At 52.1% G+C, this 19,113-nt stretch overlaps 3 protein-coding genes across 8 annotated transcripts in view; 1 reads left to right on the top strand and 2 right to left on the bottom strand.

Moving 5' to 3' along the window:
• Window positions 1–195: 195 nt before the first annotated feature.
• On the bottom strand, window positions 196–9,499 carry NDUFA13 (NADH:ubiquinone oxidoreductase subunit A13). The gene is made up of 5 exons (XM_006744565.3): window positions 9,360–9,499; window positions 2,363–2,441; window positions 1,076–1,147; window positions 614–683; window positions 196–392 (listed from the first exon to the last, which is right to left on the bottom strand). Exons 1-5 carry the CDS (start codon window positions 9,451–9,453, stop codon window positions 273–275), a joined length of 435 nt encoding a protein of 144 aa, XP_006744628.1. The 5' UTR covers window positions 9,454–9,499; the 3' UTR covers window positions 196–272.
• On the top strand, window positions 9,472–11,283 carry TSSK6 (testis specific serine kinase 6). Its single transcript, XM_006744566.2, has one exon. It carries the CDS (start codon window positions 10,306–10,308, stop codon window positions 11,125–11,127), a length of 822 nt encoding a protein of 273 aa, XP_006744629.1. The 5' UTR covers window positions 9,472–10,305; the 3' UTR covers window positions 11,128–11,283.
• Window positions 11,284–16,720: 5,437 nt separating this feature from the next.
• The window catches only part of GATAD2A (GATA zinc finger domain containing 2A), a 103,349-nt gene continuing 100,956 nt past the window's right edge, over window positions 16,721–19,113 (bottom strand). For all 6 annotated transcript variants that reach the window (XM_081816228.1, XM_081816206.1, XM_081816218.1 and 3 more), the window contains one exon: window positions 16,721–18,267. In XM_081816228.1, the coding sequence (XP_081672354.1) occupies window positions 18,137–18,267 (131 nt within the window). In that variant the 3' untranslated portion in view covers window positions 16,721–18,136. The remainder of the gene's footprint in view (window positions 18,268–19,113) is intronic.

Here is a 19,113-nt window from a genome sequence, read left to right as displayed (position 1 = left end):
TCAACAGAGGTAGGAAAATCCAGGCGTATTTGTGAGCCAAGGCTGATGGATCCAGGCGCAGTCTCTGGGTATGTTTTGAGGCCACCCCTCCTGGCATCTTCTGCAGAGTCCCCAGGTCTAGACCCTATGTCACCAGGCCACGTGTAACCCAATGGTGCCCCACTCGCAGGTCACTCAGTCACTGGGACACAGGCAGGCAGGTCTCCAGAGCATTTATTCTTTCCCAGTGGGGAGGGTGTAGGGGGTCCAAGTGGTCCGAGGGGAGCAGGCCCCTACATGTACCACATGAAGCCGTAGGTGGCATTGAGAATCTCCTCATTCGTGCGCAGCCCATAGAGCTCGCCCATCATGGGAGTCACCCAGCGCGTTGTGTGGAACACAGACTCACCCACCTGTGGAGACAGAGGAATATGGGTGGGGGTGCAGCTACCCCCTCAGGCCCACACTACCTACTGGGACCCCACTAGGCCTAGTGGCTACTCTGTCTACACCAAAAGCTTCTGCCTTCTCCTCCTCATGCCTGGCCCCCACTACTCCTCTCAGCCACAGGTTTCCCATGGTGCCTGTGTTTCTGCAGTGGCCTGGACCCCCACGCTCCCTGCCCAGGACCCACCTTCCAGTCAGGCACATCCTTCATGATGATGGCCTCCTCCTCCAGGTTCTCTCGAAGCATCTGCAGGACCCTGTGGGGTGGAATGGAAGGTGAGGGACAGGCCTGAGCACCCCGAGGGACCCCTGCCTAACAGACCTACCAGGACCCTCCCTGTTCTACTCCCCATCACCTCCTGCCACTTCCAACCCTGCACATGCTGACCCCTCTTGTCCCTTCCCCCCCACTACAAACTTCTACTGTCCTCCTGCTGCAGCCTCAATGTCTTCTCCTTCAGGGAGCCTTCCCATTCTGTCCCTTGGGTTCCCACTTTAAGTCAGTTTGGGGCCCTCTCCAAGGGTGACAGCAACCCCACGTATGCAAGGACACAGCTGTCAGTCCCCACGTGCATTCTGGCCAGGTCCTGCACTGCAGGATGGGACATTCAGGCCTGTGACCTTCCACCCCTGGTCTCAGCGGCCCCACCTCCGGTCCTTCTCTGCCTGCAACAGCGGCATCAGCGCGATGCGGGCCTCGAAGTCCTCGATCTGCAAGCGCCTGTGAACCCCCCAAACCAACAGATTAGATCAGGCTGGAGCTGGGGTAGATGACGTGGCCTTAGAGCCACAGGGTGAGCATGGGGAAGGGGGCTGGGCGAGAGGCAAGTGAGCGGGGCAAGGCTTGGGCAGTAAGCTCTACCTGCCAGAAGATGGGAAACGGGGCGGGGGGGTTGGGGGGGGCACGCAGGTGGCACAGGCACTGGTCCACAAGACTGCTGGCTTCACACTTTCTTTTTAATTAAAAACTTTATTTCTTAATCCTAAAAACAGCCCTGGCCTGATGATTGTGGTGAACTGGGGATGGGGGATGGGACCTTTATCACAGGGCTCTGGGCCTTATAAAACCACATCCTCTTCATGTCAAAATAACGTGGGGTGTGAGTCCAGGGCAGGCAGTTCTGTCTCTTTGAGCCACCAGCCCCATTCACGCTGGGGGAGCGGCACCCAGTGATGTGGCCACGCAAGTGGCTCCTCATCGCTAGGAATCTCAGCCACACAGGGAAGGGTCTGGATGAGCAGCCCCACTCCAAGCCGCTGCCCCCACCACAGCCACACAGTTGTCACTACTGTGTCCATCTCTCCGCGGGTGCTCCCGGGAAGCCGGACCTGGTCTGAGCGTACTCAACGTCCAGTACCTGACACATGCCGGCTGCCTTCAGCACTACCCTCCGGTATTCCCAGACTTGTGGAGGGCAGGTGAGCTCAAAGGGGGTGCTAAGGACACGTAACACAGGGTGGGGTGGGGCAGGGCAGACGGGCTCAGCCAGTAAGGGGTCAATGAGGAGGGGTCACCAGGCAGGGCATCAGGCCAGCTTAGAGGCAGCCAGAGTCTGAATGGAGGCCACCATCTGCCTTGGTGCCTAAGGCCCCCTGTGGCTGGCACGACCATTGTCTTGCGTGGCCTGTTTCTAAGCCCTTATTGTCCTCACTGCCTGGTTACCACTGACAAAAACCCACTAAGAGAGCATGTTCTGGGTCTGCCCCTCCATGTCCACCTGATGGGCTGTCCTAATCCAGACCTTCAGGTCCCTAGCAGCAGAGGCCAAGGGATGCCCAGTGAAGAGCTGCTCACTTATGAGTCCTTTCTTGAGTGGAAAGTTCAGAAATGGACTCAGTCCAGGTCCATACTCCTTGGGTCTTGAGGGGTTGACAAAGGGCCCCAGTGGACACCAGGTGCACTCCCGCCCTCAGCAGCCTGGGGCCTGGGGCCTACCTGCGCTCGCGGTTCCACTTCATCATGCTCCAGTACCCGAAGAGCAAGGTCCCAATGCCCACAGCAAACATGCTGTAGCCTGTGGGGAGAGGGGCCACCAGCTCAGCGCTTACTTACCCTTGGGACAGGCCACCCCTTGTAGTTTCTTCTCGTGAAGTATTAATCCGCTTGCCGTGCAAATACACCAGAAATATTGATGCGGGAAAAGGTGAAAGTCTTAGTGACCCCCTCCTAGAGATGGCCAGTACTGTCTCTAGTGCATATTTCTTCAGATTATTTTTTTGTCCCTGTGGAATGTCCACCGGCCCCTTCCCTTGGACCCCCTCCTCCGAAACTGCAGACCACTCTTTATTCTGTTCACCTGCCCTGCAGGCAGGGACACCAGGCTGCCTCAGCTTTTCTCTGACAAGGGAGGTAGCTGCAGCTGCCACACCTCTGCACAGTTTCTAGAAGGTACAGTCTGGGCAGGGACTGCAGGAGAGCCCGAGGGTCTTGCTGTTTATGGTTGGGTGGCCCCAGCCCCACAATCTTCTAGAAGGTTGTTTGGTTCCCAGTCAGAAGGTGCTTCCATGGGGAAGGATGGTGTCTACAGCTGGGTCCAGCTCCATGGTGGCTCCTGGCTGCCTGGGCCACTTCTCTGAGTGCTGCCCACAGGGGGCTGGATGGGGCTGCCACAGGCAGGCAGTGCCCTGCAGGGCCCGCCCAGCCACCCCTGGGCTCCCTGGGGTACTGCCTCCTGGCCCAGCAGATTAAGCCCCCTGCCTGGGCACCAGGGGACAGAGGCTGCCATGAATATTTACTGACACCAGCAGGCACCTGCGCTATAATTCTGACTGACAGGCTGTGGGCCTGCTGCGGTCTTCAGGGAAGCCCAAGTTGCCTGCGGCCTGGTTGGGGCTAGCTCACCCCATACCCTCTAATCTTTTGAGCTGTAGTCTCTTCCCTGGACAGGCCTTGTGGTTGCCTGGAAAAACTGACAAACTTGGCCAGGTCGAGCTCCAGTTAACACCCAGTAAATGACCAGCAAATGGTGGGTGAGGCCACTCCCTAGGACTTGTGGGGGGCAGAGGGGCTCTGGGAGTCCCGGCCCTGCTCGCTGCCTGCAGGGGGCCTCTGTTGTCCCTGTCCTCATCTTTCTTCTTCAGCTCGGTGCAGCACACGTTTTTTCTGGCATCTCTACTGGACCCAAAGATGCATGAGAAGCTGGTTAGATTTTTCAGCCCCTCAGTTAAACTTGTTTTTTTTTTTTAAAGATTTTATTTATTTATTTGACAGAGAGAGAGATAGCGAGAGCAGGAACACAAGCAGGGGGAGTGGGAGAGGGAGAAGCAGGCTTCCTGCTGAGCAGGGAGCCCGATGTGGGACTCGATTCCAGGACCCTGGGATCATGACCTGAGCCGAAGGCAGACGCTTAACGACTGAGCCACCCAGGCGCCCAGCCCCTCAGTTAAACTTGTTAAAAACATTAGCTCAGGAGCGCCTGGGTGGCTCCGTTCGTTAAGCGCTTGCCTTCGGCTCAGGTCATGATCTCAGGGTCCTGGAACTGAGCCCCTGCATCGGGCTCTGATCAGCAGGGAGTCTGCTTCTCCCTCTCCCCTCTGTGCTCATGCTCTCTCTCTCTCTCCCTCGCTCTCAAATAAATAAATAAATAAATCTTAAAAACGCAAAACAAACATTAGCTCAGAGTAAGACACTTCCATGTTATAGGGGGCAGACAGCGAGGGCGCCTGGTTCCTATGCACAGAGGGAGAACCTCTCCCGAGAGGCCCGAGTGCCCAGAACCAGCTCCCTGCACAACTATGGCTCTTACACATGGCTGACCACCTGGGCTAGACAGGAACATCTTAGAAGAGCTGCCTCTTTCTTTTCAGTAGCTATAGAGAAGCCCAGGGGCCTCTTCTTTTGACTGGGCCCCAGGGCATAATCCTGGGCTATCCTCATGGAGACCCCTTGTCTTCACACCAGGCACTCACGTGTGGGCCCATGTGTAAGATAAATTCCAAGATAAAGGTGACCTGTACGAATGTACAGCTCTTTCTTGCTGACAGTGGTGAGGCTGAGAACCCAGACCCTCAGCGTGGGTCTGTGCCTGAGGAGCTGCCAGTCTGGTGGGGGAGGCTGATGAGGGGCATGCCCAGAAGTGGGTGCAAGGCCACGAGTAAAGAAGACCTGAATAAATGGAAACACATCCTGTGTTCAGTATCAGCACTTAACATTGTTCAGATGGCAGCACTCCCCAAACTAAGGTACCAGTTCAATGGAGTCCCATCAGAATCCCAACCTTTCCCCCTTACCAGCCCTACAGAAACCGAGGAGCAGATTGTGAAATTCATATGGAAATTCAAGGGCCCAGATTAACCAAACAATTCTAAAAAACAACAAAGTTGGAGGACTCACACTTCACAATTTCAAACTTAACACACAGCTGTGTGTACAAGACAGTGTGGCATGGCATCAGGATAGACGTGTACATTGATGGAACAGAGCTGAGAGTCCAAAAATAAACCCTCACATTTACGGTCAATTGATTTTGGACAAGGGTGCCAAGATAATTCAATGGGGAAAGAATAGTCTTTCAGCAAATTGGATAAGTGGATAGCCACATGCAAAAGAATAAAGTGTGCTTTTTCCTTCCCCCACACACAAAAATTAACTGAAAATGGATCAAAGACCTCAATTTGAGAGCTAAAACTATAAAACTCTTAGAAAACAGATTTGTCAGTCTCTGTGACCTTGGATGAGGCAATGGCTTCTTAGCTAGGACACCAGAAGCACAAGTGACAAAAGAAAAAAAACAGATGAATTAGGCTTCACTGAAATGAAAAACTTTTGTGCTACAAATGATGCCGTCAAGCTGAAAAGACAACCCCCAGAATGGAAGAAAGTCTCTGAAAATCATGTATCTGATAAGGGAATGGTAACCAAGATGTATAAAGAACTCTGTAATTCAGTAATAAAATGATGAACAACCTGGGGCACCTGGGTGGCTCAGCCGGTTAAGCATCCCACTCTTGGTGAAAGGCTGTCATGGTCTCAGGGCTGTGGAATCAAGCCCTGCATTTGGGCTCCATGCTGGGTGTAGAGCCTGCTTAAGATTCTCCTCCCCACCTGCCCTGCGCTTGCACACTCTCTCACTCAAAAAAACTAAAAAAACTAAAAAAAAACCCAAAAAACAATGAACCACCCAATTAAAAAATGTATAAAGGACTTGGAAGATATTTCTCCTGGAAAGCTATACAAATGGCCTATAGACACATGAAAAGATGCTCAACATCATTAGTCACCAGGGAGATGCAAATCAAAACCACAATAAGATATCACCTCACACCCACTGGGATGGCTAGAATTTAAAAAAAAAGGAAACTAATTAGTGTTGTCCAGATGTGGAGAAATTGGAAATTCCATAAACTAACTGCAGGAAGAAACGTAAAACAGTACAGCCAATTTGGAAAACAGTTTGGCAGTTCCTTGAAACGTTAAATGTGGAGTTACCATATGACCTAGCTCTGCCACTCCTAGGTGAAATTTCTCACAAGAAAAATGAAACCTCGGCGCCTGGGTGGCTCAGATGGTTAAGCGTCTGCCTTCGGCTCAGGTCATGATCTCAGGGTCCTGGGATCGAGTCCCGCATCAGGTTCCCTGCTCAGTGCAGAGCCTGCTTCTCCCTCTCCCTTTGCCACTCCCTCTGCTTGTGCTCTTCTGTCTATCTCTCTGTCAAATAAATAAATAAAATCTTAAAAAAAAAAAAAAATGAAACCTATATCCACATAGAAGCTTGCACAGGAATGTTCAAAGCAGCCAAAAATGTGGCAACAATTCAAATGTCTATCAAGTGGTAAATGGATATGCAAACTGTGGTCCATTCATACAAGAATATTATTCAACCAAAAAATAAACAAGTAAAATGAAGCTTGGACACATGCTACACCATGCACATTAAAAACATCCTGCTGAGTGAAAGCAGCCAGACACCAGAGGCCACATAAAATAGAAGCCCATTTACATGAAATGTCCAGAACTGGCAAATCCATAGAAACACAAAGCAGACTGGTGGTTGCCAGGGGCTGGGAGAGGGAGGATGAGGAGTCACTGCTCATGAGGTCAGGGTTTCCTTTTGGAGTGATGGAAGTGTTATAAATTTATCTATTTATTTAGATTTATTTATTTATTTGAGAGAGAGAGCATATGCAAGCACGCACACCCGGGGAGAGGGAGGGGCAGAGGGACAGAGAAACCCAACCAGACTCTCCGCTGATGGCAGAGCCCCATGCAGAGCTTAATCCCATGACTCTGAGATCACGACCTGAGCCGAAACCAAGAGTCAGACACTTAACCGACTGTGCCACCAGGTGCCCCAGAAGTGTTACAAATTTAGATCCTGGTGATGGTTATGAAACTGAATAGACTAAAAATCTGTGATGTGTACACATGAAATAGGTGAATTGTATGGTACTGTCTGTGAATTAAAAAAAAAAAAAAAAGTTAAAGACACAAGGGAAAAAAAGAAAGGGCCACCCACTGGGCACAGGAGGGAGTGGAGAATAGAACTGAGTGGAAAAGACGGGGGTAGCAGTCACTTTGGGAACAGTGTGGATTAAAGGTGGTCTGAGCCAGCTTTGCAGGTTCTAGGACGCTAGTGGAGAGTGATCTAGGCAGGGAGGAGGGGAGTGGATGCCAGGCTTGTGTGTAGGACTAATGGGGAGAGGGCCACTGGGGACTATGGCTCAAACAGAAGGCTGGAGGAGGGCACAGGACAGATGATTAGGGTAGGGTGCAGGATGGAGAGCAGGGCCATTGCACTTGCTGTTCCCTTCACCTAGGGGACTTTCAGAGAGGTCCTTCCAGCCCAGCCTTGCTAAAGCAGGCCCTGGTTAGCTCGGGCCTTGCCAAAATGGGAAATTCTGGTGCGTTATGTTCATCTCCTCTGCTAGGCTATGAGCTCTTCCAGACAGGGCTCAGTGCCACATGCACACTCAACAAGCAACTACTGAATGCAGGGACATAACAAAGACCATGCCACCAGAAGGGGTCTCTTCCTCACCCCACTGCAGCCAGGGGGCAGGTTTGTATATGCTACAATGCAAGTTGGTGTGAAGGGGTGTAACTAGGAGGCCCAAGCCTAGATAATGGTATAGAGGGCACATGGGAGGCACTTCCATGTCATGAACTGGGAGAGGACTGGGATGAAGGGCACATTTGTGACTTAAAAATAAAAAAGAGACATGTTGACTAGGGGGAGCCCAGTCAACCCAGTCTGGCTACAGGTCACACAGGTGCACATGTGTAAACAGACCTCATGCTGCACACCTGAGGGGTACATTGGCCTGGGTGTTTAGTGATACTTGAGAAAAGAAATTGAAGAAATTCAGATCACATTATTTTTGTTGAATCTGTTCTGGGATGAGTCAAGTGTCAAGGTGATGCCAAATCTAGCCTGTAACCTGTTTTTGTAATGGCTCTTGGGCTAAGAACACTTTCAGGTTTGTAAACAGCTGTAAAAATGCAGCAGCAGAGGAGTGCCTGGGTAGCTCAATTGGTTAAGCATTCCTTCGGCTCAGGTTGTGATCTTGGGGGTCTTGGGATTGAGCACCATTACAGTCTCCCCACTCTGTGGGGAGTCTGCTTGTCCCTCTCTCTCTCCCCCTCCCCCTGCTTGTGCTCTCTTGAGCTCTCTCAAATAAATAAATAAAATCTTAAAAAAAAAAAAAAGGCAGCAACAGTGGACAGAGACCATCTGGTCCCCAAAGTGTAAAATATTTATCTGGTCCTTTATAGAAAAAGTCTGCTAACGGATGTTTTGGGAAACAAAAAAGCCAAGAAGGGGCTGGGAGGAGCTTGAGTTTTCACCTGATACTTTCCCACTGTCTGAATTCTTTTTTACCATGCCCGTATATTTTTTTTTAATCGAGGCACATGTACATAACATTAAATATAAAGTTTGACGAGTTATGGGAAATGTATTCATCTTTTTTTTTTTTTTTTAAGATTTTATTTATTTATTTGACAGAGAGAGACACAACGAGAGAGGGAACACAAGCAGGGGGAGTGGGAAAGGGAGAAGCAGGCCCCCCCGCTGAGCAGGGAGCCCGACGCCGGGCTCGATCCCAGGACCCTGGGACCATGACCTGAGCGGAAGGCAGACGCTTAACGACTGAGCCACCCAGGCGCCCCTGAAATGTATTCATCCTTGTTTAAAATTTTGTATTTCTCGGAGCGCCTGGGTGGCTCAGTCGGTTAAACGTCTGCCTTCCGCTCAGGTCATGATCGCAGGGTCCTGGGATCGAGCCCCATATCGGGCTTCCTGCTCCGCGGGAAGCCTCCTTCTCCCTCTCCCACTCCCCCTGCTTGTATTCCCTCTCTCGCTGTGTCTCTCTCTGTCAAATAAATAAATAAAATCTTAAAAATAAATAAATAAAACAAAATAAAATTTTGTATTTCTCTGTTAACCCTAGGTGCAAAGTATGTGGCCCTTCTACTTTTTTTTTTCTTTTACATTTTCTTGTGTTGAGCCCAATAACAAAATTTTAAATGTTACTTAAAACATTTGAAAAATTTAAGAATACATATTCCTGGGACATCCGCAGGTAGGGACTACCAGAGAGGAACATCTTCTAAATTCCCTCAATGTTTCAGTTTCAGCACGAGTTTTACACTGGGTAGCCCTGGGGGCAGGGCCTCAGTTTCCCCACTTGTGAAAAGGAAGTGTGGCTGAGGGCTCGGGGCACGGGCTACATTGATCTGTCTAACCAACTGTAGAATGGGAAGAATTAACGGGACCAACCTCCCGGACTGTCCTGTGAAGAAAACAACGCTTAATAAGCGTTCGACAAACTCCAGCAGTTATCCTCGTTACTACCGAAGCTCTCGGGAATCCCTGGGCTCCGCCTCCCGTCACACTGCGGCGGAAACTGAGGCCCGCGAGACTCCCCGGCGCCCCCCGCCCGTCGCGGCGCCCCGAAGCCCCAACCCTGACACCCCAGCGTAGTGCGACACTGACCCGACAGTCCCCGACGCGGAAGGTTCCGCTTGTAGTCGATGGGGCCATAGCCCCCCGGCGGGGGCATGTCCTGTTTCACCTTCGATGCTGCCATGCTCGCGGGACCCCAACTTCCGGCCGCGAGCGGAAGTTACGTCCGGCGGCCGCCGCCATGATGAGTGTGGCGGAATGGACCGCGCATGTCTTGGGCGGGACTAGGGCGCCTAGGACGCTAGTGTAACGATCCCATCGCGAAAGAGAGCTTGGGCAATAGGTCCAGGGATCGACTGGGCGGCCAGGCTGTAGCCGAGGACTCCGTATTCCTTCTCTTAGACGGGGCTTGGCTCAGTCGGTGTAGACGCCTGTAGCCTGTCCGGTCGCCCGGGTCCTTGCCCTAAAGCACCTCCGTACACCTTCCCTCTGGTGCAGTGCTGAGGCCATTCAGAGACCCCAAGCTCCTGAGGGAGCCGGGTCACCGAGTTAAGCCCCCTCTCTCGTTTTCTCCCCTTCGCGGGGCTGTGCGGGCGTCCCAAAGCTCCACATGGCCAGAGCTGGGTACACGAAGCTGGGGGGCGACTGCTGCTCAGATTCGACTCATGAAGAGCCGCCCCAATGCCAGGCACCGATTCTGCTCCCGAGTGGTGGTCGGGACCCTTTGCCAGGGTCTCTCATGGGAAGTGGGCCATTCAGAGCGATTATGAGTCATAAAGCCTGATGGCCTTAGGGGCCCTGTGGGGCGGGGTCCAGGGGGCCCCCACCCCAAGGCGGGGTGACGCCCGTGGTCACTTCACAAGGCAGAAATTGTTACCTGGGCAATAAAAGGCACCGCTGCGGCGGGGACCCGGGAGTGGGCACATGGGGGTGCGGGTGTGCAGGTGCCAAGCGCCATGGGTTAGGCCCGATATTGGAGTCCGGCCGCCCCCCGACAGCAGCCGCCTCCTGCTCCCCGCGCGCCCCAGGCGCCACCATGTCGGGCGACAAACTTCTGAGCGAACTCGGCTATAAGCTGGGACGCACGATAGGCGAGGGCAGTTACTCCAAGGTGAAGGTGGCCACGTCCAAGAAGTACAAGGGCACAGTGGCCATCAAGGTGGTGGACCGGCGGCGCGCGCCGCCCGACTTCGTCAACAAGTTTCTGCCGCGCGAGCTGTCCATCCTACGGGGCGTGCGACACCCGCACATTGTGCACGTCTTTGAGTTCATAGAGGTGTGCAATGGGAAGCTCTATATCGTGATGGAGGCGGCTGCCACCGACCTGCTGCAGGCAGTGCAGCGCAGCGGGCGCATTCCCGGGGGTCAGGCGCGTGACCTCTTCGCGCAGATCGCTGGGGCTGTGCGTTACCTGCATGACCACCACTTGGTGCACCGGGACCTCAAGTGCGAAAATGTGTTGTTGAGCCCCGACGAGCGCCGCGTGAAGCTCACTGACTTTGGCTTTGGTCGCCAGGCACACGGCTATCCTGACCTGAGCACCACCTACTGCGGCTCGGCCGCCTACGCGTCGCCTGAGGTACTCTTGGGTATCCCATACGACCCCAAGAAGTACGACGTGTGGAGCCTGGGCGTCGTGCTCTACGTCATGGTCACCGGGTGCATGCCCTTCGACGACTCGGACATCGCTGGTCTGCCCAGGCGCCAGAAGCGTGGCGTCCTCTACCCCGATGGCCTCGAGCTGTCCGAGCGCTGCAAGGCCCTGATCGCAGAACTGCTGCAGTTCAGCCCGTCCGCCAGGCCCTCAGCGGGCCAGGTAGCGCGCAACGGCTGGCTGCGTGCTGGGGACTCCAGCTAGACGCCGGGGTTCCCGCCATTCCCGCCGCCCCGAGCACTGCGCAAGCGCAGTGCACGCGCGCCAGGCGCGCTTCGGTACCCCCGCGAAGCCGACACGCGCCTCTGGGCACGCGCACTTCCCCCCTTTTTCCGGTCTCTGGAGGTCCCGGGCGGTAGTCGCCCCTGCTTAGAATCTAGCTCCCCTCCCCACGATCCCGAGAGCGGGAGGGTGCAAGCGCTTCCTCTGTTCCCCAAGAGAAGGCCTCGGGAGGGGAAGGGACGAGAAGAAATGGAAGCATTGCGACAGCGCGGAATGAGCGATGGCTGCAGGCAGGCGTTGGCTACCTGGAGGAGCTGCCAGCGAGTGGACGCGTGTGGAGGGCGTCCTTCTTTAGGCAGCCACGCAGGCTGGTGGGGGAAGGCACGCTCCGGGCGCTGCCTCCTTGGAACTTGCAATAAACTCGCTCTTCCTCGCAGCTGCCTCTAAAAATGGCCCCCTTTACCAAGTAGGGGTGGGAGGTTGTCCCTCGGGGGAAGGCAGGCGTGGTGCCCCATTGTAGAGAAAGCTTCTAGCTCTAGGTCTCGAAAGGGAATTGGGAGGATTCAAACCGGACTTTTGGGCTCTCCAGCCTCAAGAGAACTCGAAGGGTCGTGCCGGGGTCGTGATGGCCCTGGCAATAGAGATGCGGGGCTGGGATCCCAGCACCCTCACCGTGTTTAAGGATTCAGCAGCGGGGGGGTGAGGGGCATGGCGGGGGGCCGCCTGTCTCAACAGAAACTGAGCGTTTATAGATGAGGAAATTGAGGCCCACACAAATGACACTTGCCCAATAACACATCTGGAATTTGAAACTGGATATGGCTGGAGTGGGGTGGGGAGGTGGTGGAAGCTCTCCATAGTAAGGGCCCTTCCTTGGTAAAGAAGTTGTCTGGGGCAGGGGAGAGTCAAGAGTGAGGCATGAGTCTGCTGGGCAAGCTGGTTACTTCAGTCCTCTCTTCATTCATGCATTTATTGAACGCCTACTGTGTGCCAAGCTGTGGGACTTCACAAAGAGGTTTAGATCCATCCCTGCCCTCAGCGAGGAGACAAGTGAAAAGTCAAGTAAAAATGAATAGCATGGAAAGAAAATGATTGTAACTTGTGCTAAATGCTGGGTGAGGGGAGGGGCGGGTGACCAAGGAAGGACTGAAGCAGACATTTGAGCTTAACCCTGAAGGAATCAGCCACTGGAAACAGCAGAAGGAACGTGTTCTGAGTGTTCCCAAGATACATTGAAGCTGGTGTGTTTGGGGAATGCCACGAAAGTCCTATGGCTAGAATGGAGGGGGAGGGAGAAGATGTGGAGAGGTAGAAGTGTATGTCTGGAGAGGGGACCCCAACAGGGCCTGGGGGAGATTGGGGATTATTTTGTTGCAATGAGGTTAGTGGGTTTGGTGACAGCGGCTGTCTCTCATTTGGGGTGCATGGAAGATGTCTCCCTAAGCCCTAATCCTACCTGCCTCCAAGCCCCACACAGTCCCCAAGGAGGCTGGTCATTTTGTGGGTCTGACCATTCCCTGCTCCTGCTCACTCACGCTTTGTGTTCTCAGGTGCCCTGGGGATTAAGTGCCAACTCTTCCCTAACCCCCTTCAAATAGGCAGATGAGGAAACCGAGGCTAAGAGAGGGGAAGTGCCTTGCCTCCAGTCCTGGCTGGTTCACATCTGAGCTGAGAAAGAAAACCTAACCCCTCTGGTTTACGCTAAGGAGGGCGCCTCTTCTGATCTGGACCATCCTTGGGCTCCGCACCTGGAAAATGGAGGTAGGAACCTTTCCTCCAGGTTGTAGGGAAGGGCTGTGTGGCTCATTGAAAGACCACACCCTGAGCCTTCTTGAGGCTCCCACTACACTCAGAATGAAACCCATATCCTCACCCCTTTTTCCTGTGGCCCAGGCACACTGCCTGCCTTGTCCTTGACCCTCCAGGTTTGGTCTCACCTCTGAGCCTTTGCACTGGCTGTTGCCATTCCCTGAACCACTTTCCCCCTTTCTTCATTGCAGATTTGGTTTAAGTCACCTCTTCCCTGACACTCCGTTCTTTCCTTCCTTGCCCTTGTCACAAGGAATCCTAGTGCCTTGGGTATGGTATGTGCCTTTTTCTATCCATAGATTAATCTGTATGAGCAATGGGGCCTGGGTCTCTTCCTACCCCATGGCCACAGACCTGTGGATCAGTTCGGAGGGGACGAGACCTCAGGGATTGAGGCAGTTGTCCCATTTGTTTGGAGAAGCTGCTTGAAACTCACCCCTGTTGTGTCAGTGGGTCAATTGAGGAGCCTGTGCCTTACCCAATGAAAACTCACTTGAGGGCTGAATTTGGAGCCCCTGAAATACTACCCTGTAAGTGTGGTGCTCACAGCCAGTGTTGGGGTATGGGGCACCAGTCAGGATGTATCACAGGTAGACTGGGGCAGGTTTGGGTTTAATTTCTGTAATGTCTTCTGTCAGTTCTGTGCCTTGCCCATGTGAAACCTAGCTAGGTTGTGATGGTTGGAGAGGACCATCTATCCCCAGGTTGGAGGCAGGAATGGCTTAAGAAAAAAGACGAGAGGGGCGCCTGGGTGGCTCAGGCGTTAAGCGACTGCCTTCGGCTCAGGTCGTGATCCCAGGGTCCTGGGATCGAGCCCCGCATCGGGCTCCCTGCTCGGCGGGGAGCCTGCTTCTCCCTCTCCCACTCCCCCTGCTTGTGTTCCCTCTCTCGCTGTGTCTCTGTCAAATAAATAAAATCTTAAAAAAAAAAAAAGACGAGAAACTGCAAAAAATAAATAAAAATAAATAAATGAAAATAAAAGCACCTAGGAAAACAGGGTCATATTCTAGGCACATTAGAATTCACCAGTCAGTGGGGCACCTGGGTGGCTCAGTCAGTTGAGCATATGACTCTTCGTTTTGGCTCAAGTTGTGATCGCAGGGTCCTGAAGTGGAGCCCCGCACTGGGAGCCTGCTTGAGAGTCTCTCCCCCTCTGCTCCTCCCCCACTCGCACTCTTGCTCTAAAAGAAATCTTTTAAAAAATATTAAAAATTCACCAGTGAGCACAGGTCCCACTTTATAAATAACTTTTGAAACAGTGTATCAATATCTGAAAACAAATTTTCACCAGAAATTGTTCATTTCAGAGCTGGCAGGGCAGCTCCATCTGTGCTAGAACCTGCATCTGTTAACACCTCCTGTAGCAAGGACACCCAATGCAGATGCCAAGTCTGAAAATAGGCCCAGAAGAACTTACCACTCTGGGGTGTTGGCTGGAAGGGGTTAAGAGCTAGTGGATAGGCAAAACCCACTGGCTTCTCACCTCACTCTCTCAGCTGTGGATAAGTAGGCCACAAAGCCACAGGTTCTGGTGAAGATGGGAGGCCCAGAAGGAAAGCCACAGTGCCCAGTTTGGGGAGGTACTCCACCCACTTTTGGAAGTGAAGTCCGAAAGAAGCCCAAGAAGCAGGTGTCTCATTGTTTCCCCATTAACAAGGGGTCACCCTGCTACACCTTCCCCAGTCTCCAAGCTGTCCCAAAGCTGGGACAAAAATAATGCAGGGAAACCAGGGCCGAGGGGACAAAAGAAAAATACAGCCAAGCCATTGTCCATTTCTTTATTTTCCGTCAGATTCTAAAACTTCCTCGTGACACAAGCATAGCCATTGATTCCAGCCTGTTTATTGGAACTTCTATTCCGGTTTGGTGGTCAACCTTTTACATTTATTATCAAAGATTTAGCGTCACAATAAATACAAGTGACAACCTCCCCACCCACCCATCCCCCAAACGCCCACCTTCCAAATACCCTGAACTAGTGTAACTGTCTATTACACTTTCATTGTTAAGGATTATAAAACTTTAGCTGTCCTTTTTTAAAAAAAAAAGCTCAGTCCAAGTTCTTTAGGCAACCATAATGTGCAGCATAACTCGGCATCAAATAAAAACTCTATGGTGCAGCAGCAACGCCGGCCTTTTCCATGATTTACACCCCTGTGATGAGAATGTTTATATAGAAAACTCCTCCCCATGTCTTTCCGTCCACAGGAAAATGACTCGTGGGACACAGGAACCGCAACACAGCAGAGCTGTACTCAGGTGTCTTTCATTCCCTCTGCACTGGGGCCAAGTTTTGCTTTGTGAAGGTCTTAGGGTACAGACAGGAGCAGAGGCTACCCCTGGGAGGAGGGCAACTGTTGGCCTTATCAAAGGTGTGGGTCCCAACATCACAGTTGGGACACTGGGGACCCAGTGACATGGGTAGGATGGCCAGAGCAATGGGAGGCTCCAAGTAGACACACATGTATCTATGTGCACATGCATTTATACACGTATGGCCATTTCAAACATGCAACCCTTCACCCTTGAGTGGCTAGCATCTTGAACAGTTTCCAGTTGCCGTTCAGAGTTCAGGTCACAGATAACTTGGGACCATCATCATTTGGGACTGGGTGCTCACACATTCTCACTGCTTCTAGGAACCAGGTCCTTTCAGTCCTGAGGCTCCTGGGGTGGGGGTGGGGGAGACGAGGACCCCAGCACTGTGACCAATTTTGGCAGGCTTTGCTGCTGGGAGAACACTCTTAACATTACTAACCCTTTCCTAGTATGTCCAAACCCCACATGCAGAGAGGTATTTAATACGCCATTCCTGCAACATCATAAACCTCATCAAAGAACTACTCATTTGGGGCTTATCAGAGAAGTTATACTGCAAAGGGGGAAACGAAAGAAAAAAAGGGGGGTAAGAGTTTTGATACAGTAGAAATGAACAGAAGATTAAGGCATCTCACGTTGTCTCCTTTAAAAAAAGTTACATGTCACAGTAAGTGGCCCCTGATGGGATTATCCCCAGGGACCCTGGGCTGGAGGAGGCAGAGCCAGGGCCGGTAGCCCCATCCTCCACCCATGGCGGTCGGGTTTGTACTGAATTCATGAGGCCCACTTAACAGCTCAGAGGCCAGTAGAAGTCTAGCCAGGCAAGGTGAGTAGAGGTGGTTCCTGAGCACAGTGATGAGCGAGGTTCCAATGGGCTGGGGTTGAGGGCCAACCTGCACAGCACAGTTCAGCTTGGGCCCATGAGTCACAGATCCATTCAACCCCAGCTGGGGTGTGACAATCCTGGCACACCCCTCCAGTGCAGAGGTGACTCTCGCCTGGACACCTGATCCCGAGTTACTGCATAGAACTGAGGTCTGTTTGCCCATGGAAGTGGCCAGCCCAGGTGCTCCTTCTTGAAGGATTTGGAAAATCTGGCCCATGTCATTGAACAGAGAGGGCTAACAGCTCAGGGTAGTATAAGACAAGTATTTATTTGCCAGGCACACAGAAAAATGTGAGAAATAGAAATGTTTGCATACTCTTGATTTTTTGGTGTAAAAACACCCCCCATGTCAATTTCCCTCCTTTCCCCCAAATCCCTGGATCTTGGAATGAAAGCCACCCTTCCCTGCCCTCCCCTCCTTCAGCCCGTCTAAATTATGCACTCAAAACAAAAATCAATGAGAAATACAGGGTTTTACACAACAAAAAATTAGAATGTTGCAAAACTAGGTCTTCTACCGCGGGTCAAAATGTTGCTAAACATGGATATTCACACATGAGAGAGGGGGTTAAATGAGCCTTTATTAGAATGTTGTAGCAGTGTGTTTTGAAGAAGGCGGCCCTACAAAATAAGGATTTTAAATTAAGTCCCTAACTGCATGGATAGGAAAACTAGGGCTGGGGCTGAAGTGGGGAGCAGCGTACCCCATCTCCACATCGACAAACACGTGTGTGTGCACACAGGACGCCCTCGCACCTGCACGGAGACGGCCCCGTGCACAGCACACTCACGACAGCTTCTGCCTATCCTCATGGAACCGATTTTTAAGGAGTGGGAGAAACCAAAATGAAACACAACTAAGAGCAGACCTGATCCTTTGTATAAGACATTTCTGTAGACTCGAAAAAGGGTTAAAAACAAAAACAAAAAAACAGTCTGAAGGCGACCCTGGCAGCATGGCCCTGTTTTAAGGGAAGGTTCTAAACTAGACCCAAACGGAAACCCTGAAGTCTTGGAGGGGCAGGGGCACCTCCCCACCAGACACACCTGACAGGAGTATAGGCCAGGGCAGCTTAGGATGGTGTCCATCAAAATAAGAAGGAAAAGAAAAGGAAAAATTTAATAAAATAAAACCACAACAACAAAAAAACACAATAGCCCGCCCCTCCAACTTCCCACTCAGGCTCTGGATGTTGCTGCCAATTCTCTGCTCCCTCCTCTACTGGCGGTGCGTGGCTTCTGGGATCCCAGGCTCTCTGGCTGGGGTCTGGGTTGCAGTTTGTTCTTCTGCTAAGCGTGGGAGGTCCGGGCTCTCCGGGATGAGCAGCAGCAGAGGCCTTCTGCTAGAGTGAGGGCTGGGCAGTCAGTGGCCCACCCTCTGGGGTGTGGGGGCCGTGCTCGGCAGGGACCCCTGGGTCTGCACGGTTTACTTTAAACTCCATCATCATGAGGTGATTAAAAAAAAAATCTGTCAACCTAAAGATTGCCATGAAGGAAGGCAGTCAAAGATTGGGAGGCTAAGATGGGGAAAAGCAAAAACAAAACAGAACGCTCCGCTCGACTTCAGAAGCCCCGGGCGCCGGTCTTGCCGAGCGTGTCACAGTGTCCAGGGTGAGCCGTCCGTGCACCCTGCTGGGGGGGGGGGGGTGTGGAATGGGGGGAGAGGGGGCTGAAAGGAAGGGCCGGAAGCAGAACCAGCTCCCGAGGTCCACTTTTCTGCTGGTGTTGGGCAAACTAAAGGCAAAGAAAGGAAAAAAGCCCAAGGGAAAGGTCCCTCAGTGATAATCCTCGTCCACCTGTAAAGCAGCCCCTCAGCTGCGACGAGACTTTGCAGCCAAGAACGGAGCTCTTGCTTCCGCAGCGCAGCCGGCACTCGCTCACTCGTTTCTCAGGGAGTATGAGGTCTTCCCGAGTGGAGGGTGGCAGGGCCAGGTGGGAGGGAGGAGGGAGCCTGTTCTCCACTGGGCCCGGCTCGCACTATTTCCACGTGGCTGACTGGGGGATGGAGCGTGGCGGGATCATGTCCAGGAGGTACTCCCGCTGGCGGTCCACAGCTGAGGAGGTCTTGTGCACTGCCAAGCTCGGGCTGACAAACGCAAGGGCCCCGCCTGCAAAAGAACAGAATGACAGGGTTTTTAATGGTATGGTAATATTCTCTCATGAAAACATTAAGAGGGAACAGGATGGTGACAGAGCATGATGCCTCTGCAGGGCACTCAGTTACACACAAGGAACACAGCAGTGAAGAGGCAGAATGGGGAAAAAGCCTCGAAGTATAGCTTTTGTTCTCCTGGGATAGAAACACCATTCTCTTCTTTTTGTATTCTCCAAATTTCCCCAATGAGCAAGCATCTCTTTTACAAGTGGAAAATAAACAAATGACCCCCCAATCTCCGACACACACAGATATTTGGCTGGCCTGGGGGTAAGGACTGCCTTATCCCCTGCCCCCATCACTGTGTTACCCCAAGAGTAATTTGGTGGAGGTTACTACATTTTGTGGAACAAGTGTTCTGAGGTCAAATGCAATAGGGAAACCTCTCTACATACTAAAGAGAAACCTGACTGGGTCCTGCCCAGAAACCAAGGGTAACCTGGAGTGCTGGTAGAACTTGTTTGGGAAATACTGCTTTTAAGCTACTACACATTTACCTCTAGTCCTACTGCTGAACATAGCAACTACTTATTCCTTCATATTCCTTTTTTTTCATATTCCCTTTCAAAGATTACCTTAAACGCGCGATTTTCACATGTCTGCTACCACTGTGTACACATGCACACACCTGTATCTGATTTTGTATACTTCCAAATTTCCCATAAAAGGAATTTTCAAACAGCTATGAATTCTTAGCTGCATCTTACACATGCTGCACAAAAGCCTCTCTGCCTGCTTATGTTTACAAATGCTCTCTAGGCTACTCAGATTCTTTTGCAACCAGACAAATGTACTCCCT

Source organism: Leptonychotes weddellii, chromosome 1 (genome assembly GCF_054177405.1).
Source record: "Leptonychotes weddellii isolate Sample4059 chromosome 1, ASM5417740v2, whole genome shotgun sequence".
NCBI classification, from domain to species: Eukaryota; Metazoa; Chordata; class Mammalia; order Carnivora; family Phocidae; genus Leptonychotes; species Leptonychotes weddellii.
Note: the sequence above shows the minus strand (reverse complement) of the source record. Positions and strands in the feature narration are given on the sequence as shown.

Bases quoted from the DNA above. Each gene is read 5' to 3' on its own strand.
- NDUFA13 (XM_006744565.3), bottom strand. From the start codon at position 9,453: ATGGCAGCATCGAAGGTGAAACAGGACATGCCCCCGCCGGGGGGCTAT. The intron at 2,442-9,359 runs GTCAGTGTCGCA...CTCTCCCCACAG, and splicing joins TCCGCGTCGGGGACTGTCGG to GCTACAGCATGTTTGCTGTG. The intron at 393-613 runs GTGGGTCCTGGG...CTGTCTCCACAG, and splicing joins AGGATGTGCCTGACTGGAAG to GTGGGTGAGTCTGTGTTCCA.
- TSSK6 (XM_006744566.2), top strand. From the start codon at position 10,306: ATGTCGGGCGACAAACTTCTGAGCGAACTCGGCTATAAGCTGGGACGC.